The sequence below is a fragment of the Rhinolophus ferrumequinum genome, chromosome X, assembly GCF_004115265.2.
Source record: "Rhinolophus ferrumequinum isolate MPI-CBG mRhiFer1 chromosome X, mRhiFer1_v1.p, whole genome shotgun sequence".
Taxonomy (NCBI): Eukaryota; Metazoa; Chordata; class Mammalia; order Chiroptera; family Rhinolophidae; genus Rhinolophus; species Rhinolophus ferrumequinum.
Window position 1 is genome coordinate 43,169,463 of NC_046284.1, and position 25,811 is coordinate 43,195,273.

The window sequence follows — 25,811 nt, forward strand, 5'->3', positions numbered from 1 at the left end:
ATATCCCCTCGATGTAAAAAAAAATAAATAAACATGTAGGATTACCTCAAACTAAAAACTTTTTTCATTGCAAAGGAAACCATCAGTAAAACTAAAAGGGATCCTACTGAATGGGAGAAGATAGTTGCTAATGATATATTTGATAAGGGTTAATATCCAAAATTTATAAAAAACGCACTTGAATTTAACTCCAGAATAATAAACAGCCCAATTAAAAAATGGTCAGAGGACATGAAGAGACATTTTTCTGAAGGGGACACACAGATGGCAAACAGACATGTGAAAAAATGCTCAACTTCATTAATCATTAGAGAAATGCAAATAAAAGCCACAATGAGATACCACCTCACCCCATTCAAAGTGGCTATCATTAATACATCAACAAACAACAACTGCTGGTGAGGATGTGGAAAAAAGGGAACCCTTGAGCACTGTTGGTGGCATTGCAGATTGGTGCAGCCAGTATGGAAAACAGTATGGAGGTATCTCGGAAACCTGAAAATGGAACTACCTTATGACCCAGTAATTCCACTCCTAGGTATCTATCTGGAGAAATTCAAAAGTCTAGTTCAAACAAATTTATGCACCCCTGTTTATTGTAGCACTATACACAATAGCCAAGACATGGAAACAACCGAAATGCCCATTGGTAGACAACTGGATTAAGAAACTGTAATACATTTATATAATGGAGTATTATGCAGCAATAAAGAAGAATGAAATCTTACCATTTGCAACAACATGGATGGACCTAGAGAACATTATGTTAAGTGAAATATATCAGACAGAGAAAGACAAATACCACATAATCTCACTTATATGTGGAATGTAAAGAAAAGAATAAATGAACACACTAATCATAAATAGTCTCAGTGATATAGAGGAAAAACTGAGGGTTGTGTGATGGGGGGGGATGAGGGAGAAGGTGAGGGGATTAGAAAGCACAATTGGTAACCACAAGATTGCCATGGGGATACGAAAGTCAGTTTGGGGTATATAATCAATAATGTTGTAAAGATTTTGTAGGGTATTCGATGGACAGTTGTCTTATTAGGGAGACCACCTCAGGGATGATGTAGATGCCTGATCACTGTGCTATACACCTGAAGGTGAAGTTGAACAATAATGAATGTCAACTATAATTATTTATAATATATATATATATATATATATATATATATATATATATATATATTTACAAGAAGTGGAGTACAGCATTAGGAATACAGACAGTGGAAATGTAACTGCTGTATGCGATGTCAGAAGGATAGTAGATTGGGGAAGAGGCTATCACTTTGTGAAGGATGTAAATGATAAATGTCTAACTATTGCATTGCTTTGAACACCTGAAACTAATAAAAAATAAATAAATAAAGGTGGGGTTGGGTGGGATCTGAAATCACCAGGGCAAGGTGAATGATTTTTGGGCAGAGACTCAGATATGACGGCCACCTGTGTGTGCACACAGGGAAACAATTGTCTCTGCCAGCTCCTCTGTCCAGGAGAAAGCTGCCTCTCCAGCCCTAGCTCAGGCCAGACAACTCAGTTCCCCCCAACACACTTGTGTCGTATCACTGCTCCAGCGGCTGTCTGAGTACTGGAGCTCAGAGCCAATGACTCTGTTGGTGGGTAAATCTGCATTTTGTCCCTTTAAGAGTGCAGCCGCATACTAACGTCATCAAAATGGCGGTGTGAGGTGAGCCTCGGTAAAGCTCCCCTGTAATTTACAACTAATCGAACAACAATAACTCCACAAAGGACTCCCTGCACAGCAGAAAGGCAAGACTAAGAGGCCCACTACTGAATTCACCAAAAGGTGGGTGAATTGCGCGAGCGGGTGAGGAGGGAAGGGAGAAGTGCAGAGACGGAGACGTGCAGGAACAGGACGCAGACCTAGCTCAGTGCTCTGAGATCCCTGCATCTGGGAACTAATGCAGCTGCGGGAGAGGGAAGAACTCGGACTGCTACGGCTCCACTTATGGCCCATAGGGCTGAGGGGGCAGCATATAACAAAGCTGAACCCAACGCTCATGGCAGAGACCTCGGAGAAAAGACTGAGGGAAGAAGGCTGAAAACAGTGGCTTAAGCCCTCACAACCGAGCAGAGAACGGAAGCCTTAGGCACTGAGACTAGCCGCCCCCTCCCTACCCTCCCATAGCTCACCCCGCCCCAACCTGCCCAGTGCTAGAAGCACAACAGTAGCAGTGTCAGATCAAAAGAACAGAATATTTGCTGTTCTGAGAACTGTGGACCGCAGACACAGATTCACAGCCCAACTAGTTCCAGCAGTGGGGAGGGAGCTGTGGAAGCACGACCGGCTGTGGTGGTGATCGCCAACGTTGCTCTGGGCCACCTCTCACAACTCACCCCGCCCCTGGTCCCACCTATCTGGTCGGATCCCTGTAGGAGTAAATAAAACTGCTGAAACATATGGGCTCTGAATCTGCTGCAGGAAGAGCTTTGGAACTTGAAAAGATCTCCGCATACCCACACGGACACTGTGCCCTGTGACCCAAGCGAACTATTAACAGAGGAGAAGCCCGTCTTGCAAGGAATCCCCCCATTGTGTGAAAAGCTGGAATAGTGCAGAGAAAATATAGCACTACCGTGTGAGAGACATAAAAGGCTGCAGTCGGACAGAAAATAAAACATTCTACCAACAAATACTGGAAAACAAAAGAAAGACCTCTTCCTATAAACCAGTTGCAGAGGCCACTCCTGTGGATGTCTAGGAAGAGAAATAATAAATCAGTAATTGCCATGAATAACCAAGGCAACAAGACACCTCAGAAAGAAACTAAAAAGTCTCCAGAAAAGGAACTTAAAGATATGGAAATATGTGACTTAAACGACAGAGAATTCAAGATTGCAGTTCTGAAAAAACTCAACGAGATGCAAGAAAACAAAGAAAGGCAGTTTAATGAATTCAGAAATGCAATCAAAGAACAACATGAGCATTTTACAAAAGAGACGGAAATTTGAAAAAAGAACCAAATAAAATTTCTGGAGATTAAGAACTCAATAGAAGAAATTAAGAATGAAATAACCAGCATAGGTAGTAGAGTTGACCAGATGGAGGAAAGAATCAGTGACATCGAAGATACAAAACTGAAAATTACACAGACGGAAGAAGAAACAGACCTGAGACTTAAAGGAAATGAAAGAACTCTACAAGAACTTTCTGACTCCATCAGCAAGAGGAATATAAGAATAATTGGCATACCAGAAGGAGAAGAAAGAGAGAAGGGAACAGAGAATATATTCAAACAAATTGTTGATGAGAACTTCCCAAACTTGTGGACAGAACTGGATCCTCAAATCCAAGAAGCAAATAGAACACCTAATTACCTCAATCCCACCAGGCCTTCTCCAAGGCACATTGTATTGAAGCTGTCTAAAATCAACGACAAAGAATCCTCAAGGCAGCCAGGGAAAAGAACACGGTAACCTAAAAGGAAAGCACATTAGATTATAATCAGATTTTTCAGCAGAAACTCTACAAGCCAGGGGGCAGTGGAACCAAATATTCAAACGATTGAAAGAGAGGAATTATGAGCCAAGAATAGTGTATCCAGCAAAGATATCCTTTAGATATGAAGGAGGAATAAAGACCTTTCCAGACATACAGAAGCTGAGGGAATTTTCTAATACACGACCCACACTACAAGAAATACTAAAGGAGGCTATTCGACCACCATCAACAGGGACAATTTGTGGCAACCAAAACATAAAAAGGGGGACAGTAAAGGCCTGAACTGGAATATGGGAATGGAGAAAGTAAGCGTGCTAAAGAAAATGGAATACTCTAAATATCAAACTTTCTTTTACAGAAACTTAAGGGTAACCACTCAAGAAAAATCCAGAACTGAAATACATACTGTAATAAAAGAAGAAACAGAGGGAAACATCATAGAATACCACCATACAGAAATAATACACAACAACAAAAAGACAAAGAAAAAATGGGGACACAGCCTAACCAGAAAAATAAATATAGAATGACATCAAATCCTCACATATCAATAATCACCTTAAATGTAAGTGGACTGAACTCACCAATAAAAAGGCACAGAGTAGCAGATTGGATCAAAAAACTAAACCCAACCATATGCTGTCTCCAAGAGACACATCTCAGCTTGTCCCTACAAGCATAGACTCAAAGTGAATGGGTGGAAATTGACACTCCAAGCTAATGGTCCCAGAGAAAATCAGGTGTAGCCATAATGATATCAGATGAAACAGACTTCAGGTTGAAAAAGATAACAGGAGACAAAGATGGACATTTCATAATGGTAAAGGGGACCATACAACAAGAAGACATAACAGTCATCAATATTTATGCCCCCAATCAGGGAGCACCGAAATATACCAAGCAACTACTAACAGAACTAAAGGGAGAAAGAGACCAAAACACAATTATAACAGGGGACCTAAATACATCACTGACAGCTATGGATAGATTATCCAAACAGAAAATAAATAACAAAATAATTGCCCTAAATGACACATACATGAAATGGACATAATTGACATATGTAGAGCACTTCATCCTAAAACAACAGACTATACATTCCTTTCTAGTGTACATGGAACATTCTCAAGGATAGACCATATATTGGGACATAAAATCAGCCTCAGCAAATTTAAGAAGACTGAAATCATACCAAGCATATTCTCTGATCACAAGGCTTTGAAATTGGATATCAACTGCAAAACGAAAGCAGGAAAAAACACAAATGCATGGAGATTAAACAACATATTTTAAAAGAACGACTGGGTCAAAGAAGAAATTAGAGGAGAGATCAAAAGATACATAGAAACAAATGACAACGAAAATACAACCTACCAAAATTTTTGGGATGCAGCGAAAGCAGTTTTAAGAGGGAAATTTATATCATTACAGGCGTATCTCAAGAAACAAGAAAAATCCCAAATAAATAACCTCATGTTACATCTTAAAGAACTAGAAACAGAAGAATAAGTGAAATCCAAGGTCAGCAGAAGAAAGGAAATAACAAAAATCAGAGCAAAACTAAATGAAACAGAGCACAAAAAGACATTAGAAAAACTTAATGTGACAACGAGCTGGTTCTTTGAGAAGATTAACAAAATTGACAAACCCTTGGCTAGACTCACTAAGATAAAAACAGAGAAGACACTAATTAACAAAATCAGAAATGAAAAAGGGGAAGTTAACACGGAAACCACAGAAATACAAAGGATCATCCAAGAATACTATGAAGGAATATATGGCACCAAATTCAATAACCTAGAAGAAATGGACAAGTTCTTAGAAACATATAGCCTTCAAAGGCTGAACCACGAAGAACTGGAAAATCTAAACAGACCGATCAACAGTAATGAAATTGAATCAGTCATCCAAACTTTCCCAAAAGCAAAAGTCCGGGACCAGATGGCTTCACTAGTGAATTCTACCAAACCTTCAAAGAGAATCTAATACCAATCCTGCTCAAACTCTTCCGAAAAATTGAAGAAGAGACAGTTCTCCCTAACTCATTTTATGAGGCCAACATTACCCTGATACCAAAACCTGCTAAAGACCACAGAAAACAAGAAAACTACAGACCAATATCTCTGATGAATACAGATGCATATATCCTAAACAAAATTCTAGCAAATCGAATACAACAATGCATTAAAAAGATTATTCATCATGACCAAGTCGGGTTCTTCCCAGGGGCACGAGGATGGTTCAACATCCGCAAATCCATCAATGTGATATATCACATAAACAAAATAAAGGACAAATATCATATGATTATATCAATTGATGCAGAAAAAGCATTTGACAAGATACAACATCCATTTATGATTAAAACACTTAATAAAAAAGGTATAGAAGGAAAATACCTTAATATAATAAAGGCCATATATGACAAGCCCTCAGCTAATCTCATAATTAATGGTGAAAAACTGAAGTCCTTTGCTCTACGTTCAGGAACACGACAGGGCTGTCCCCTATCACCTCTGCTTTTCAACATAGTGTTGGAATTCCTTGCCAGAGCAATCAGGGAAGAGAAAGAAATAAAAGGCATCCAAATTGGGAATGAAGAATTTAAATTGTCACTCTTTGCAGATGACATGATGTTATATATAGAAAACCCTAAAGACTGCACCAAAAAGCTATTAGAAACAATCAACGAATACAGTAAAGTCCCTGGCTACAAAATCAACGTACAAAAGTCCATTGCATTCCTATATACTAACAATGAAATCTCAGAAAAAGAAATACATAAAACAATTCCTTTTGCAATTGCAGCAAAAAGAATAAAATACCTAGGAATAAACGTAACCAAGGATGTGAAGGACCTGTATGCTGAAAACTGTAAGACATTTTTTAAAGAAACTGAAGAAGACACAAAGAAATGGAAAGACATTCGTGCTCCTGGATTGGAAGAATCAACATGGTTAAAATGGCCGTATTACCCAAAGCAATACACCCATTTAATGCAATCCCCATCATAATCCCATTGGCATTTTTTAAAGAAATAGAACAAATAATCATCAGATTTGTTTGGAACCACAAAAGACCCCGAATAGCCAAAGCAATCTTAAGAAAAAAGAACAATACTGGAGGTATCACACACCCTGACTTTAGCTTGTACTACAGGGCTACAATAATCAAAACAGTACGGCATTGGCAGAAAAACAGACACATAGACCAATGGAATAGAATTGAGAACCCAGAAATAAAACCACATAAATATGGACAGATAATTTTTGACAATAAAGCTAAAAACATACAATGGAGGAAACACATCCTTTTCAATAAATGGTGCTGGGAGAATTGGATAGCCACGTGCAAAAGAATGAAACTGGACTGCTATCTGTCACCATGTACCAAAATTAATTCAAAATGGATCAAAGACTTAAGCATAAGACCTGACACAATAAACTGCATACAAGAAAACATAGGTACTAAACTTATGGACCTTGGGTTCAAAGAGCATTTTATGAATTTGACTCCAAAGGCAATGGAAGTAAAAGCTAAAATAAACGAATGGGACTATATGAAACTTAAAAGCTTCTACATAGCAAAAGAACTTAAACGGTTCTACACAGCAAAAGAAACCATCAACAAAATAGAGGCAACCAACTGAATGGAAGATTTTTGCAAACAGTGCCTCCTATAAGGGGCTAATATCCAAAATATACAAGGAACTCATGAAACTCAACAACAAAAAAAACAAACAACCCAATTGAAAAATGGGCAGAGGACCTGAAGAGACATTTCTCCAAAGAGGACATACAAATGGCAAATAGACATATGAAAAAATGCTCAACATCACTAATCATCAGAGAAATGCAAATAAAAACCACAATGAGATATCACCTCACCCCAGTCAGAATGGCTACCATCAACAAGACAAATAGTAACAAGTGTTGGTGAGGCTGTGGAGAAAAAGGACCCCTCATACACTGTTGGTGGGAATGCAGACTGGTGCAGCCGCTATGGAAGGCAGTGTGGAGGTTCCACAAAAAATTACAAATAGAATTACCATATGACCCAGCAATCCCTCTCCTGGGTATCTACCCAAAATATCTGAATACATCTACACATAAAGACACGTGTGCTCCAATGTTCATTGCAGCTTTGTTTACGGTGGCCAAGACATGGAAACAACCAAAATGTCCTTCGATAGAAGAATAGATAAAGAAGTTGTGGTATATATACACAATAGAATGTTATTCGCCGTTAAGAAAAGATGACATAGGAACATTTGTGACAACATGGATGGATCTTGAGAGTATAATGCTAACCAAAATAAGTCAGACAGAAAAAGCAGAGAACCACATGATTTCACTGATATGTGGTATATAAACCAAAAACAACAAAAGAACAAGACAAACAAATGAGAAACAAGAACTCATAGACACAGACAATAGTTTAGTGGTTACCAGAGGGTAAGGGGGATGTGGGGTGGGAGATGAGGGTAAGGGGGATCAAATATATGGTGATGGAAGGAGAACTGACTCTGTGTGGTGAACACACAATAGGATTTATAGATGATGTGATACAGAATTTTACACCTGAAATCTATGTAATTTTACTAACAATTGTCACCCAGATAAATTAAAAAAAAAAAAACAACTGTTATATTATCAAAAAAAAAAAAAAAGAAGAGTGCAGCCGCCCACCCTCTCACTCAATCACAGTCTCTGCTGTTTTTCACAATCACAAATTATGGGGACTTCTCTAACCAGCACTGGAACTCTGGTCTGGGGTTTGGCTGGCACCTCTCACTCCTCCTGATCTTCAATGGTCACACATGGGTGTGGGACCAGCCAGTTCCATGTCTCTGCCCCTTGTACCAGTCTTGATGTGGCTTCTTCTACACGTCTTTAGTTGTACGGCTTCGGTTCAGCAAGATTTTAGGAGATTCTGAATGACGGTTGTTTTGTAGTTTAGTGGTAATTTTGATATGGTTGTGAGAGAAGGTAATCATAGCATTTACCTACTTTGCCATCTTTGTGTTCTGTTAGGTCACTTATTTTCTAGTTACTTCTCTGATAAAACTACCCATGTGACTTTGGGTAAAGTCATCTTCCCTACTGTCTCTCAGTTTGTTGGAACAGGTGACACTAAAAGATTTAGTGGTATGACCTTAGACAAGTTATTTCACCTCTCTGAACCTCATCTGTAAAATGGAGACAATGGTAAAAATTACCTAATTGTGTTGTAGAAAAGGTGAAGTGAATATGAAGTATTATTAGCCTTTCACCTTTCACATTATAAATATTCAGTGAAGAGAATTTGCTGTCATTATGATTATTATTTTTACGATTCTATATGTAAGATAAATGGAAACATTTGTTCATGTAAAGATTTATACATGTGTGTTCACAGTAGCTTTATTTATAATAGCCAAAAACTATAAATAGCCAAGAAATCCTTCAATGGGTGAACTGTTAAATAAACAGTGATGCATCTACACTATGGAATACTACTTAGCAAAAAAGGAACAAACTACTGATATGCACAACTTTGACAAAACCTAAAAGCATTATTGTAAGTGAGAAAAGCTGATCCCAAAAGGTCAGATACTGTATTATTTCATTTGCCTGAAATGCCCAAAAAGACAAACCTTTAAAAGCAGATTAGTGAATGCCTAAAATTAATCGTACTGTATACATACAGGTGGGTGAATTTTATATATCTCAATTATACCTTAAAAAAACTGTTTTAAACAGATTCTATATCTAAATACTAGATCTGTGCAATTGCATTCTGTTGGACTACCAGAAACACTGATTACACAAAACAGTTTTCAATTTTTCACTTACCGAAGGATGGGCTGCTATGTATCCATGTGCACTTTTATCTGAAAAGTGAAGATAAAGCGGTCACCTTTGTTTCATAAACATTACCTTGTTTAAAGACCATACTTAAAAAGTAAAACAAAACAAACAAACAAAAAACACCTGCATGTGTTTCACTAGAAGGAAATTCTCCAATTCAGTATCAAATAGATATTATGATAAACAACAGTTTTTCTTAAAATATCTCATACCCTTACTTCCTCAACATATTACCACCAGGTCATTTTATAGATTTTAATGGAAGCCTCTAGTTAATGTCATCTATATGGAGGAATGTTGAAATTACCACTCCTAGATTGGTATGACTCTACAAAGTAGTACCCCCTAATGGGGGGGATACATTCCAAGACCCCCAGTGGATCACTAAAATCTCGGATAGTACCAAATCCTACACACACACACACACACACACACACACACACACACACACACAGCATGTGCTTGAATAATGCAGTTTTGTTCAATGCTGTTTCATCATAACATCAGTGAGATTCTATAGGAACTTCACTAACTCTTCTTTATATCAATTAGCCTGTGGTAACACTGGTTTCATTATACATCCTTTAGCCACAGTTCCAAGAACCCTTGGAGGACATTAAGTGAGGATTTATGGAATCTAGGTTTTCTGTTCATGTCTTCCACCCACAAATTTAATGCTTTTTTCATCTTATCTAAGCACCTGTCACACACTGTGGCTGTAACTTCTGCAGTTTGATTTGTGACAGCAAAACTGGCATTTATTTCTTTACAATTTCATAAATAGAAGATTTGCTCTTACTGTAGATCTTAGCAACTTAAGCATACAAGTTTTTTCTTTATTTATTAAGTCGAGAACTTTTACCAGAAAGCACTTCATGGCTTCTCGTTGGCATATCCAAATTGCCAGTATCAGTACTCTTGTGCTTTGGGACCTTAGTAAGTAAAATTAGGGTTAATTGAGCACAAGCACAGCAATACCCTGACAGCTGATCTGATAACCTAGATGGCTACTAAGTGACTAACAGGTGGGGAGCATGTACACTGTGGATATACTGGACAAAGGACGAATCATGTCCCAGGTGGGTTGGAGAAAGACCCCATGAGATTTCATCATGTTACTTAGAACAGCGCACAATTTAAAACTTATGAATTGTTTATTTCTGAAATTTTCCATTTAATATTTTCAGACCATCAGTGATCATGGGCAAGTGAAACCACAGAAAGCAAAACCGTGGATAAAGGGGGAATACTGTACGTCTACACCCGGAATTTTTCCCCTTCCTTCTCCCCCTCTCCCTCCTTTCCATTTCTCCCTTCTACTCACCCTCCTTCTCCCCTTCTCTTCCCCTCCTAGCCTATTAGTCAGTTGCAACACTAGAGCATCCAGACAACATATGGTGAGTTTCACTCAACTCAGAATAGTGCAATAACTCATATACTATTGAGTTCCAACATAGTTTTCAGGATTTATTCTTTGTTAAGTTGAGAGAATTCGACACATAAAAAGGTTAAAAAGCAGTGGCAACTTAGAATAAAGAACAAATTCTGAGAATCCAAAAAGTATTAATGGATACACTGAAATGATTTCTTAAATCCGTTCTCGGTTCTCATTGTCTATGGTTCTACAGTGTACTTGGAGCACAGCTCTTACATTAATCATTGTTTGATGTGTCACCAGGATCTCTTAAATGTTTTATTTCATGTGATGGACTCAACATCATAAAAAAGCTCTCTTTTATGTTTTTTTTTCCTTTAGGCTTTTGCCATTAAATAACAGAAGTTAAACAATCTTCTCATTAAAAAAAAAAGTCCCATTTAACATGTAAATTGCCATATACCTTTAAGTTTGGACTTTGATATTTGATATGGCCAAATCTGATATGTCCACTTCCAAGTGTGTTCTTGTACCATTCCTAAAAAGATCATGCCCCCCAACCGTACTAAAACCAGTGTCAAAATGTAGGGGCTCTTTATAGCTGGGGCACCAATGATAGTATTCTCTTCTTTTTTAGATGTTAATAAGAAATTGTTCTAAAGAGGCAACCAGATCCTTTTTCTCAAATGCAGAAGTATTATTAATACATGTTTTTAAGTTGCTTACAGTGCAAATTTGAACATCAAAGCTTCAAACAAAGGCCAGATCGACAAGCTAACAAAAGAAATCGAGATTTGGCAGACACATGACCTTTCAAACTCTTATAAATAGCAAACTGTAATTTCTTTTTTTTTTAAGTCTGATTTTGAGGTCTGATAAAAAAAAACCTGGCAGCCACAAAATTCGTGCTGTATCATCATGGTGCAATCAAATGATTCTAAAGGATAAAATAAATTTCAAGAGACCATGGTTTGATCCATATACTTCTTACTTCTTGACCACATCACAAGGCCTGATTCTAACTGAGTGTCTTCATGCTAGGGAAGAGAGGAAAGGACAATTGTGATTGCTGATTCAAACTGACAACTACTGCTTCATTGAATAATTTACTTATTTCAGTTCTAAAATTATCCAAGCACTGTAAACCAACTTCAATTTCCAACTCATCTTTTAGGTTACTTCTGTTGAAGTCATTCTGAGAAGGAACTAGAACTGACTTCAAATGCCCTACAAGTCTTCTGTTCTAATCCTGAGGCTCTGAGATTGGAATTATTTTTTTCACGTTTTATACCCTAGATTTACTCTTACCTCCTGATGTAAAACTCATGTATTTCTGGTTGTTGACTGTTTCTTTGGAATCATAGAATTTGAGAACATCTAGAACAGCTTGTGGGTTCTTCTTTTGTTCAAGTTTTGTTATGTTAGAGGTTTGGAGTAATCGTGCCCATTGCTCAGGAATTCCCTGTGGACAACCAAAGGGAAAGAATGACAGATCAGAACATTCAGCAGCTACATTTTTCTGTTCCAGTAAAGTTCTGCACCAAGAAGCCCATGCTACCTGTAGGATTACACTTGGGAAACTGAAGTTACACTCTAGATTTAAAGTTAGTAACTTAATAATGCAATCATTCTCTTATATAATTAAAACACATAGGTAAAACTAGGTTCCAACTTAAAAAGCGTGGTAGAAAAAAAAGTGCATGAAAATCACCTCCATATTAACTCTGCTCATCCATGAAATGATGTTTACGGCTTAGTTTTTTTTTTTTTTTTTTTTTTTTTTTTGTTGTTGTTGTTGTTGATTTTTCTGGTGACTCAGGGCAGACATAGCAAGACTTCTCTAAATTTATGCACAGCATAGTATAGTGCAGATCAATAGATTTTACTTGACTGAATATCATAAGCTGTTTCTGGGCATGCTGTAATTAGAGTATCTTTTACAATAAAAGGAAAGCCTCACCCTTGGTCAGTGTATACTTTGTGATTACAAAATGTAATTTTTTGGATCTAGAGCTTTAATAGAAAGGGAGATTGAGAGGAGACAAAAATATAATTGTGGAGGAGCAATAACCACTGAGATGCTAAATAGTAACATTAACATTAAAGCTGCTTTGGGCATTTTCCCTGCAGATTGCTCCTCTCCTCCTTTCATCCCCTCCTCCCCTCTTCATTCACTGGCCACATGGAAGAACCTGGGGACTGTGACAACCATGCCAAATCCTTGTGAGAATTTGCAATAATCTGAAGCATTTAGAGCAGAGACGAGGGAGTATTTGGAAATCTATCCAAGGAGAATTGAAAAAAATTACAGAGAGAGGTTAGTTTTACATTGAGCATTGAGCATTCTTTCCTACATGTTCAGCTTGCAGAGGTCCCCATTTCATAATTATCCAACCTCCAAGAGCAACTTGGGATGAGAAACAGACACAGTATTCCTGAAGTGCATCAAGACACAATTTCTGTGGCTTTGTCCTATGAAGTCTCAGTAAAACAATGTGTGATGTGGGCCTCCAGAGTTTGGGAATGACAACAAAAAAGTAAGATAAGCCAAGCAACAATTCTACTGCACACACATGAACCTGCTGCTGCAGTGCTATGACATCTCAAAGAAGCACTTTGATGCAAGCTTCTTTTGGGCCTGTGACGCACCTCTGGGAGCTTCCCTGGGCACATCTGTGAGCCATAGAGATCTGGCTGTAATGGACGTAAATAAAGAAAGAAAAGAAAGTTAAAACAGAATGTGGGACAACTTAGAAGGTGGGAGGAGATGAAACCAATGGGTCTGAATGGGGGGGGTAATCCCATCTAAAGTGGGGCAGTTATGAAAATAGGGAGATATTAACTAAATCAGGGACAGGACAGGCTACAAGACAACAGATTTAAGAAAACAGAGAAAATGACAACGTTCCAAAGTTTGGATGCATAATTCTACTTTTGGCCAGATGCTTCCTCCATAAATATGCCATAATAAGAATTATCCCTAAATGATTGGAGAAATTACTAAAAAGGTAAAAACATGAATTTGGAGGGGAAAAGGATGGTACCATGAACAGCTTCAACAATAATTTGTAAGTTGTTTGTATAACTGGGTGATCACAGATAGCCAATGGCCATGTGATAAACTTACAAATTTTGGTTACCAATTGTGGTTAACCATTTTTAGTTTCACATTGGAAGTATCTGTGTGGTGAAGATTCAAAGGATGGCTATATGGTGATATTGAATTTAACGTTTGTTATTGTTGATGTGATTTTTCCGTACTTTGTAGATAAAGTCATGGCTGGCTTAGAGAAAACTAGATTGAGGATTTTCCATACAGCCAGACTCTATGTTTGAGTTTCTTAGACATTTAGACCAGGGAAAGGGAAACCATTTCATTTCAAACAATACAGAAATAATTTCCATTTTAATCCTGCATTTCCAAAGTCCCACTTCCCATAAAATAAGATCAGATGTATAAGGTAACAGCTTTATCTAAATAAATATATTATCTCTCTTGCTATAAAAAACATGCTTTGACCCCACTGGTTTGATTTGAAATATAGGTCTTTGATTCCTAGCATTTAGGGTTACTCCAAGCATAGTGAAATAACACTTTTACATGCATTTATCACGCCATTTGATGCTAAAGCCTTAAGCCAAAAATTTGAACTCAGAAGCCCATGCATGATCCCAGTTCTGATTCTAAGTGCAGTTAATAGCATTTGGTTAATACTTTAATGGCCAAAGGAGTTATTAAGTGTTACAAAACCAGGTATGCATTGCACGTAACCACTAGAGCAGACATCACTAGCGTAATCATTACCATAATCATTAGAATATTTGCAATTATACATTCTCATGGCACTTTTCAACTTTTGTGATAAATACAGTCATGTGATCACTAGACAGCAGGAAAAAATGCTGTCAATTGCAGAAGATCCTCCAGACAACTATACTTACCACATGACTACACTGCTGAGATAATTTCTATTTTCTTTTTAAAAATTAAATAAATTAGTTAATCAATGAAACCTGACACTTAAATTTGAACATATGCCACAAAGGCACATAATCAGAAAACCATCTCATTACTTCAAATTGAGGTACAAATCCCAAAAGTTAGACAGCTAATGGAGACCTAGAGGTGTGAGCATCAGAAGCAGGAGCACATATCAATGCCTGGCCATGTATACAATAACAGCTAGATGTACATTAAGCTGGTGATTGTCCGGTGTAGCCCAGGAGAATGGCAGCATGATACAACAGGCCAAGCATTTACCTTACCATAAGAAATAATAATTTATATCACTCATACCATTTTTCCCTCTGATTGACTTGAAGCAACCGTCACAGGTCTAGAAGTCTGGAAGGGGGAGTTCTGAAGTATTTGGGATAAAAATGGCAATATAAAGGATAAGGACTTGTAATAGTTTAATACAAAAAATGTCACCTCCCAACCTAATTTTAACCTTAGTGTCCAAGTGTATGAACAGGTGTACAAGGTTTTATGGGCCAATTAGCCATAGGATAATCACCAAGCAACACAGCAAATTAGTGTCCAAATATTCAAAGTAACAGGCCCTTATAAGACAACTGGACTAGACAGTTTAACAAATCACTCAAAATTCAACCTAAACAACTACAGTAATCAAATTTAGTAAGATGGCCCTCCCCCTCTACACACAAATACAATGAATTAGTGGTACTATGGAATTAGGACTCAATTTTAAATCCTAACAATAAAATGATTTTTAAAAGCTTATTATCATTTTGTATTTCTAAAATCAGTAAATGTAAATCACAGATTAAGATAGTAAAAAAAGGCAAAATTTGGCATCTTTAGAAATGATGTGTGGGCAAGTAGTTGTGAAAGATCAAGATGATAATAAATTGCATCAGATTTCCAAATTTAGCCTGTGTCTTATTTATATATTCAATGGATTTCTAACAGCTGACTGTATTCAAACAACTGATTTATTTCAAGTTGGGTTTTGGGGAGGAAGGGACAGGTTTTTGTTTGGTTTCGTTCGGTTGCTTCAATCTCTTTTTCATGATTAGAAAGATTACCCATCACATATTCTAACCTATTCCTCTCTGGTTGGTTCTTTGGCTTCTAATTGATAGAAAAGTGAAAATGGCTGGACTGCAGTCATCGAGATGATGGTGATTCACTTTCATTCATTTCCATTCAGAATTCATAAAGAAATAAGAAAGAGCTAAAGATAGGTTGTAAGTCAAGCAAGTTGGAAAAAGTAGAAAAAAAATAAAAAATGGAAATAAACTAGAATGTCACATAAGAATAGTGGAGGACAAAACTGTCACACATCAAAAAGCAAAAGAGTAAGAAAAAGAAAAGAAAAATATGGAATGACAACAATAAAGCATAAGAAAAATTTAAACAGAAGGAAAGCACATACAGAATAAAAACGTCAAAACTCGAAATGAAAAGTTCATAAAATAAAGGAAAGAGATATTAGATAAAACTTATAAAGTTTAAGTGCTTTTACTGTTTAAAATGTCAGAAATAGTCAATATGATTTTTTAAGAAGTCTAAACTTGTTCAGTTTATAAAAATTATAATTTTTGGTGGTGACGATGGTGGTGGTTGTGGTGACAGTGAAATTATATTTCCTAAGTATTGCTAAGAGAATATTCTCAAATATAGTAAAGAACAGAGGCTGGATCAAACTCAAAGCCATTGGAATAATGTCTCTGATTCTAGTGATGAAATTGGTGAAATCCTACCAATATCTCAACTTTATCAATGTCAGTACTTCCTGATGCTCTCTTCTGCTTGCTACTGAGAACACAGATATAATCAGCTCACATCACTTTACAAGGCTAAGATGTTTACTCAGTTCCATTTCATTCTCATGTTGCTAACCTCTGGAATTAAAAAAAAAAAAAAGATAATTCAGCTGTCGATTCAGACACAATGTTTGATTCTCCAAATCAAATTAATTTGTCCCCTGTTTTCTTCTTTCACTTAATCATATGACACAGTCTACTTACTAACCATCATGTTATGAAACACAAGATTCAATTATTTAATATCTGCTTTAACCCAAGAATCAATGGCGATGGTTGTATCAAAGTTTTTTGTTTTTTTTTCTGAATGCGTTCAAAATTACTCATTATCTCAGAATGCATATTTTGACTGAGTTCCTTAATAGTATGGAAAAAGGTAGCTGATCTTCCTGGGGACATATTTTTAGCCATATCATTTCCATCATCCATCTAAAAAAAATAAGTGCCAGATCTTTAAAAAGAAAAGTATAAAATATCATAGATCTGACATTTTGTGCTATTTGAGCACTACAAATATTCAAAGAAAGGCTGGATCTATAGCTATGGCCTTTCTAGAGAATTCTTGTTAGTATTATAATGGATTATATACAAAGTACATAACCACTAAAGTACATAATATATCCATCAATATTTCTTCCTGAAACATGAGGTTTGTTGTTTTAAATGTCTACAAAATATACCTGTTAAGCCTAAAAATAAGCTACATTTTTCAAATCAAAGGGAAGAACAGGTCAATTTTACAGAGATTTTTGTTTAGTGTGGTAGCTGATCTGGGTAATCCAGGTTCTTGTGTAAAGCCTGCATTACTGAGACAGATTGTCTTCACTGGCCAAGTTGAGTCCATGATTCTCTGATTCACCTCAAATGATAAAGAATAGGCTCAATCAAGCATGGTCTCTAACAGGACTACATCTCCTATGCCATGGTAAATTAGCATTTTCAATCAAGTTGAACACTATACAGCTATCAGCCATTTTTGTTAAAATGGAAAAAATAATTTTGCCAATACTCTTACCACCCGCTAGTTCCATCTATAACTGTCTAGGCAAAGTTCATCTTACTTGAAATCATCAAACACTTCAAGTCTGACATTTTGGGACATGGTGATTCTTGCTTGAAACCTGTTTTAATAAAGGATTTTTTTTCATGGCTTACAAACTAAAATACAAAGCTTACTTACAGTGAATTCCCCGGTAACTGCATCAAATCCCACATGAATCGTATGTTCAAAGTCTGAAGGAAGAGAAATCTCTGGGCGTTCTTTCTCTTTCTTCTTATTGGCTAAAGGCAAAATGTTAACATGAATTTATTTGGGATACAGTTTTGCCATCCAAAAGTTGTACAATTAGGTTTATCAAAATAGTTATAAACTTGAGAGACAATTGATTCCAACACCATTTTAACAATACTTAACTTCAGAAATAATTTTATTTGCAGAAGTGGCTGAGAGTTTGATAGAAAATGTTATGTTCAAATAATTTACACATTTCTAAATCCAATTAAAACAAAACCTTCAGTCAAACTGATTTATGTCCTTTACTAGTCAATGTAATCAATATGTATCTAGGTATTTTGTGTTTAACTGGCTTTGTTGGATCAAATACTACTTACTAAAGAAGAAATTCATTACACTCAAATCAAGCTAAGGCTTACTATTAGAAAGAATAGAAAAGAAAATTGCTTATGCTATCTATAAAAGTGTTATGAATTGCTTCCATGTTAACCATAGCTAATTATCAAGTAGCTAGAACTTCTTTCATTTACATGTTTACATTATGAAGCATGTCTCAATAGACTCTTGGTTTTCTTTCAACGAGAATACCATTGCAAATCTATAATGTTACAAATTTATCATTAAAATGTTTTTAATCATTTCCTACCCAGCACTTTGCTAGTAAAAAATACAAATTACTGCTTTATACTGAATTAATTTTATTTAGTTCTTAGAAACCTCAAACCAGTTCCTTGATTTAGTCACTCTAGTTTGTAGCTATTTTCCATGTCTCTATTATATTCTGTCCTATTAGCGATTTAAAATCACTGTCCTTAATTAGCAGATTTTTCATAGTGACACAATTATGAATAAGCACATCAATAGTTAATAAGTCAAAAGCCTTTAAAAATATAATCACTGAAGAAATTATGTTGGTAACTGTAATGAAATTAGTCTATCTTGAAATAGATCCCAGAAGGAAGTTACTGTGGAAATATTGTAAAACGGCATTTAGTAGCTTCCATAATAGACATATCAGCATATTCGAGCACATTATCTGTAATAAGGGTGCATTTCACACTCAAAAAAAAGAACAACCAAAAAAATCCCAAAACAAAACTCACTCTCCTAATAATGGGCAAGTAAGTCATCATGAACCACATATGCTCAATTAAAACCAATCAACTTCAGAATTGCCAGGGTGGCCAATTTAGAATATTCTAGTTCAAATAGATGTTTCCTTAGCCTCGATTTCAGACAACATTAAAATAACCTTATAAGGATTGCTTGTTACCCAGGATAAATTTTAAATACAGAAATTTTTATGTTCCAATCTCATTCTTATGGCTACCTTTCTCTTTCTAACTCTCTCACTGCTCCATATCTCCAGCCAGAGGACAGACATATAGAACAGAAATATGGAAATTCAAGTAGTGAGAGGATGAGGATACAGGATTAGGAAAGGCTTGAGATGGGGGGACAAGGGTCACTCAAAGCCTTTCCCAAGCCATGGAACACATTTAAGACCCATTTTGAAAAGTACATATATACCATTTAACTTAACTTTAGTATACATTCCATTTTTACAATGAGCTTACTTTATTGATGAATATTATTGTAAACGAACAGTGAAGTTTAGAATTTTCTGTTGGTAACTCTAAACTCTGTTTAGAGTTTCTGTTTAGAGTTCTCTGCATTTTTGTGGACTGTAGCTACCATTTACACTTGTTCAACTACTGTTTTTACTTGTTCAGAAAGTCAAAACAGAACAATCAGATTTCTGTATTTGCCATTGCACAAAATGTATCCTAGTTACTACTGTAAACATTTTCTTAGTTTTCCTCTTTCCTGATCTCCCATAGATAACCATGTTGGACATGGCTAAACATTTCTGTTTCTACTTCCTTGAAAATGTGGTCTTATTCTCCTGCTCCCTCAGTGACCATTCTTTATGTGAGTGGCATTTCTTCTCCTTCTTCCTTTCCTAGTGTCCTTTCACAATCCTTTCTTTATAATCATTCATCTTGGATGGCATCCATTGCAAGATATAACTCATGTTGGGTAATTTCCTGATCTGTGGGTGGCAGGTGGTATATCCAGATTTTGTGGGACCAGATACTTCATATAATTTGAAAAGAAAGCTCCCTTTAAGCAAAAGCAACAATATGTCAGAAACATGGCAGCGTGATTGGTGCTCCTTGAAATCTCCCTTGGAAGTTAAAACAAATTGAACAGCTAAGGATACCATAATTCAGCAAAGGATACTCTTCACAACACACAAGCACGTCTGAGAGATCCAGTCATTGTAACATCTGAAGGTGGGCAAATTGGTGCAAACAAGGAAAGAGGGAAGGGGGAAATGCAGAGACATAGCCGAAGCTTGTGGACACAGCCCAGAGAACACTGCAGTTCCCAGGAGAGGAAAGGATTGAGACTGCAGGTGCACTTTCTGTGGCCCATAGTCCTGACTGAGGATCAGCATATAATACAGCTGAAGCAAGATATCAGGTCAGAGACCTTGGGGCAAAGACCAAACATAGAAGGGTGAGAACTGTGGTTTAAGGCCTCATTGCCATGAAGAAAACAAGACATGGAGCCTGGTTGCCTCCTCACACCCTCCCAGAGCTCACCTCCCAGTGTTAGAAGCAGGCCCCAAAAGCAATGTTGGATGAAAGAGCAGAATATATACAGTGCTGACAACTGGAGAGACAATACGAGACTGGCAGATGCACAATGAGGCTAATTCTAGTGACAGGGAATGAGCTGTAGGGGCTAGACAGCTGTGAATAGGAGGTCACCATGGCTCCTGGCCAAAAACACACGTGCAGCCTCTCCCACCCCACCCTACCCGCACCTTTCGAGGCTAACCTTGTGGGCACTCAGGGCTGCTGAGACAAACATGGTCTGCATCTAGCTGCAGGGGCAGCATTGGGATTTCAGAGGCTAGGAACACCATTGCCCAGTACATACTCCCAAGGAGGCACTGCCTTGAGACTGAGGTGACCTGATGACAGAGGAAAACCCAACTCCCAGAAAACCTCCCATTGAGGAAGAAGCCAGAACAGTTCAAGAGAAAATAAAATGCTGCAGCACAAGAGAAAATAAAATGTTCCAGAGACACCTACTGGAAAGCAAAAGAAAGACCTCTTCATATCAACCTGCTGCAGAATCCACTGCTGCAGATGCCCAGGAAGAGAAATAATAATTTATTAATTGCCATGAATAACCAAGGTAACAGGGCAGATCAGAAAGAAAATGAAAAATCTCCAGAAAATGAACTTAAAGAAATGGAAATATGTGACTTAAGTGACAAACAATTCAAGATTGCAGTTAATAAGAAAGTCAATGAGATGCAATAAAATAAAATAAAATAAAATAAAATAAAATAAAATAAAATAAAATAAAATAAAATCAATGAACAAAATGAATACTTTACCTTCTTTATCCAATCATCTATCGAAGAACACTTTGGTTGTTTCCATATCTTGGCCACCATAAATAAAGCTGCAATGAACATCGGAGCACGTATATCTTTATGGATAAATGTTTCCAGATTTTTTGTGTAGATACCCAGGAGAGGGATTGCTGAGGCATATGGTAATTCTATTCTTAATTTTTTGAGGAAACTCCACACTGTCTTCCATAACGGCTACATCAATCTGCATTCCCAACAACAGTGTATGAGGGTTCCTTTTTCTCCACAACCTATCCAAAACTTGTTATTATTTGTCTTGTTGACGATAGCCATTCTAACAGGTGTGAGGTGATATCTCATTGTGGTTTTTATTTGCATTTCTCTGATGATTAGTGATGTTGAGCATCTTTTTATGTTTATTGGCCATTTGTATGTCCTCTTTGGAGAAATGTCTCTTTAGGTCCTCTGCCCATTTTTTAAGTGGATTGTTTGTTTTTCTGTTGTTGAGTTGTATGAGTTCCTTTTATATTTTGCATATTAGTACCTTATCAGAGGTGTTGCTTGCAAAAATCTTATCCCATTCGTCGGTTACCTCTTTGTTTTGTAGATGGTTTCTTTGTGCAGAAGCTTCTTAGTTTCATATAGTCCATTCATTTATTTTAGCTTTTACTTCCCTTGCCTTTGAAGTCAAATTCATAAAATCCTCTTTGAACCCAAGGTCCATAAGTTTAGTACCTATGTTATCTTCTATGCAGTTTATTCTTTCAGATCTGACGTTTAGGTTTTTGATCCATTTTGAGTTAATTTTGGTACACAGTGACACAATGGAATTCTGCCATAAGAAAAATGAAAAAAATGCCATTTGCGACAACATGGATGGATCCTGAGATTATTATGCTAAGTGAAATAAGTCAGAGAGAAAAAGTCAAGAACCACATGATTTCACTGACATGTGGTATATAAAACTAAAAACAAAAAAGACAAACAAATGAAGAAAAAAAAAACTCATAGACACAGACAATAGTTTAGTGGTTACCAGAGGGTAAGCGGGGTGGGGGGTGGTAGGGAGGGTAAAAGGTATCAAATATATGTTGATGGAAGGAGAACTGACTCTGGCTGGTGAACACGCAATGTGATATATAGATGATGTGTCACAGAATTGTACACCTAAAACCCATGTAACTTTACTAACAATTGTCACCCCAATAAACCTTAATTTTTTAAAAATGAGTATTTTACCAAAGAGAATGAAATTATAAAAAAAGAACCAAATAGAAATTCTGGAGATGAAGAACTCAATAAAAGAAATGAAGAAGGAAATAGCCAGCTTAGTAAATAGAGCTGACCAGATGGAGGTACGAATTAGTGATATTGAAGATAGAAATCTGGAAACTACACAAATGGAACAAGAGAGAAACTTGAAAGTTAAAAGAAATGAAAGAAGTCTATAAGAACTACCTGACTCCATCAAAAGACCAACATAAGAATAATGGGTAAACCAGAAGGAGAAGAGAGGGAGAATGGAACAGACACTCTATTCAAACAAGTAGTTGGGGAGAATTTACCAAAAGTATGGAAAGAACTGGAAGCTTAAATCCAAGACAAACAGAACACCAAATTACTCAATTCCAACAAGCCTTCTCCAAGGCACATTATACTGAAGCTGTCACAAATTAATGACAAAGAAAGAATCCTCAAGGCAGCCAGGGAAAAGAAGATGGTGACATACAAAGGAAAGCCCATTAGAAAATCATCAGACTTTCAGCAGAAACTCTACAAGCCAGGAGGGAATGGAATCAAATATTCAAACAATTGAAAGAGAGAAAACACCAGCCAAGAATAATATATACAGCAAAGTTATGCTTAAGATGTGAAGGAGGAATAAAGACACTTCCAGACACACAAAAGCTGAGGGAATTTTCCACCAAAAACCTGCATTACAGGAAATACTGAAGGAGGTTATGCGACATGAAACCAAAAGACAAAAGGTTAAAAAACCATGATCAAGATTAATAATGGAGAGACGTCATCAAAATGGCAGCTTGACATGAGCCTCTAGAAATCTCCCCTGGAATTTACAACAAATTGAAAAACTATAACTCCACAAAGGACTCCTTGAACAGCAGACAGACAAGATGAAGAGTCTCACCTAAAGGTGGGCAAATTTCATGAGCAAGGGAGGAGGGAAGGGAGAAGTGCAGAGACGGAGCCATGCAGGCACAGGACGCAGAATTAGCTCAGTGTTCTGAGCTCGCTGCATCCCAGAACTACCGCAACTGCTGGAGAGGGAATAACTCGGACTGTTAGGGCTCTGTTTATGGCCCACAGGGATGAGGGGACAGCACAAAACACGGCTGAACCCAACGCTCACGGCAGAGACCTCAGAGCAAAGACTGAGGGAAGAAGGCTGAAAACGGTGGTTTAAGCACTCACTGCCAAGGAAGAACAGAAGCCATAGACACTGAGCCTAGCCGCCCCCTCCCTGCCCTCCCAGAGCTCGCCCCGCATCCACCTGTCCAATGACATTAGCAGTGTCAGATCAAAAGAACAGAATATTTGCAGTTCTGAGAACTGTGGTCCTCAGACACAGACTCACAGCCCAACTAGTTCCGACAAAGGGGAAGGAGCTGTGGAAGCAGGACTGGCTGTGGTGGTGGTCGCCGCCATTGCCCTAGGCCAGTTCTCAAAATTCACCCCTCCTCCCCCCAGTCCCCACCTATCAGGGCGGATCTCTACAGGAGTAAACAGAAGTGCTGAAACACACAGATTCTGAATCTGGTGCAGGAAAAGCTTTGGAACTTCAAAAGCTCTCCACATACCCACAGGGGCGCAGTACCCTATGACCCAGGCGAACTGCTAACAGAGGAGAAGCACGCCTTCCAAGGAATTGCCCCATTGTGTGATAAGCTGGAATAGTGCAGAGAAAACATAACACTACAGCGTGAGAGACAAAAAAAGGCAGCAGTCGGAGAGAAAATAAAACATTCTATAAACATGAACAGGAAAACAAAAGAAAGACCTCTTCCTATCAACCTGTTGCAGAACCCACTCCTGTAGATGTCTAGGAAGAGAAATAATAAATCAGTCATTGCCATGAATAATCAAGGCAAAAGTACAGCCCAGAAAGAAAATGAAAAGTCTCCAGAAAATGAACTTAAAAATATGGAAATTTGTGACTTAAATGACAGAGAATTCAAGATTGCAGTTCTGAAAAAACTCAACGAGATGCAAGAAACACAGAAAGGCTGTTTAATGAACTCAGAAACACAATCAAAGAAAAAAATGAGCATTTTACGAAAGAGATTGAAATTTTAAAAAAGAACCAAATAGAATTTCTGGAGATTAAGAATTCAATAGAATAAATTAAGAATGAAATAACCAGTTTAGGTAGTAGAGTTGACCAAATGGAGGAAAGAATCAATGACATCGAAGATAGAAACCTGGAAATGACATGGATGGAAGAAGAAAAAGACTTGAAACTTAAAAGAAATGAAGACCTCTAGAAGAACTTTCTGACTCCATCAGAATGAGCAATATAAGAATAATGGGCATACCACAAGGAGAAGAAAGAGAGAAAGGACCAGAGAGTACATTCAAAGAAATTGTCGATGAGAACTTCCCAAACTTGTGGACAGAACTGGATCCTTGAATCCAAGAAGCAAATAGAACACCTAATTACCTCAACCCCAACAGGCCTTCTCCAAGGCACATTTTATTGAAGCTGTCAAAAATCAATGACAAAGAAAGAATCCTCAAGGCAGCCAAGGAATAGAAGACAGTGACCTACAAAGGAAAGCCCATTAGATTATAATCAGATTTCTCAGCAGAAACTCTACAAGCAAGGAGGGAGTGGAACCAAATATTCAAATGATTGAAAGAGAGAAATTATGAGCCGAGAATAATAAAACCAGCAAAGATATCCTTTAGATATGAAGGAGGAATAAAGACCTTTCCAGACATACAGAAGCTGAGGGAATTTTCTAATACACGACCCACACTACAAAAAATAATAAAGGAGGATATTCGACTACCATCAACAAGGACAATTTGTGGCCATGAAAACATCAAAAGGGAAAAGTAAAGGCCTGAACTGGAATATGGGAATGGAGAAAGTAGGCATGCTGAAGAAAATGGAATACTCTAAATATCAAACTTTCTTTTACATCAACTTAAGGGTAACAACTCAAAAAAAAAAAATCTAGAACTAAACATATACCGTAATAAAAGAAGAAACAAAGGGAAACGTCATAGAATACCACCACACATAAATAATAGACAACAACAGAAAGGCAAAGAAACATGGAGACACAGTCTTACCAGAAAACTAAAGATAGAATGATAGGAAATCCTCACATGTCAATAATCACTCGATATGTAAACAGACTGAACTCACCAATATAAAGGCACAGAATAGCAAATTGGATCAAAAAACTAAATCCAATCATATGCTGTCTCCAAGAGACACATCTCAGCTACAAGGACAAGCATAGACTCAAAGTGAAAGGGTGGAAATTGACACTCCAAGCTAATGGTATCCAGAGAAAATCAGGTGTAGCCATACTGATATCAGATAAAACAGACCTCAGGGTGAAAATGTACCAAGAGACAAAGATGGACAATTTATAATGGTAAAGGGGACTATACAACAAAAAGACATAACAGTCATCAATATTTATGCCCCCAATCAGGGAGCACCA

General features: G+C 37.2%; 1 protein-coding gene across 1 annotated transcript in view; it reads right to left on the reverse strand.

Moving 5' to 3' along the window:
* The window catches only part of PAK3 (p21 (RAC1) activated kinase 3), a 216,630-nt gene that overhangs the window by 129,508 nt on the left and 61,311 nt on the right, over window positions 1-25,811 (reverse strand). The window contains exons 5-9 of the mRNA XM_033114094.1: window positions 17,667-17,767; window positions 14,994-15,056; window positions 13,346-13,390; window positions 12,005-12,158; window positions 9,307-9,344 (exon numbers count right to left, since the gene is read on the reverse strand). Of these exons, the coding sequence (XP_032969985.1) occupies window positions 9,307-9,344; window positions 12,005-12,158; window positions 13,346-13,390; window positions 14,994-15,056; window positions 17,667-17,767 (401 nt within the window). The remainder of the gene's footprint in view (window positions 1-9,306; window positions 9,345-12,004; window positions 12,159-13,345; window positions 13,391-14,993; window positions 15,057-17,666; window positions 17,768-25,811) is intronic.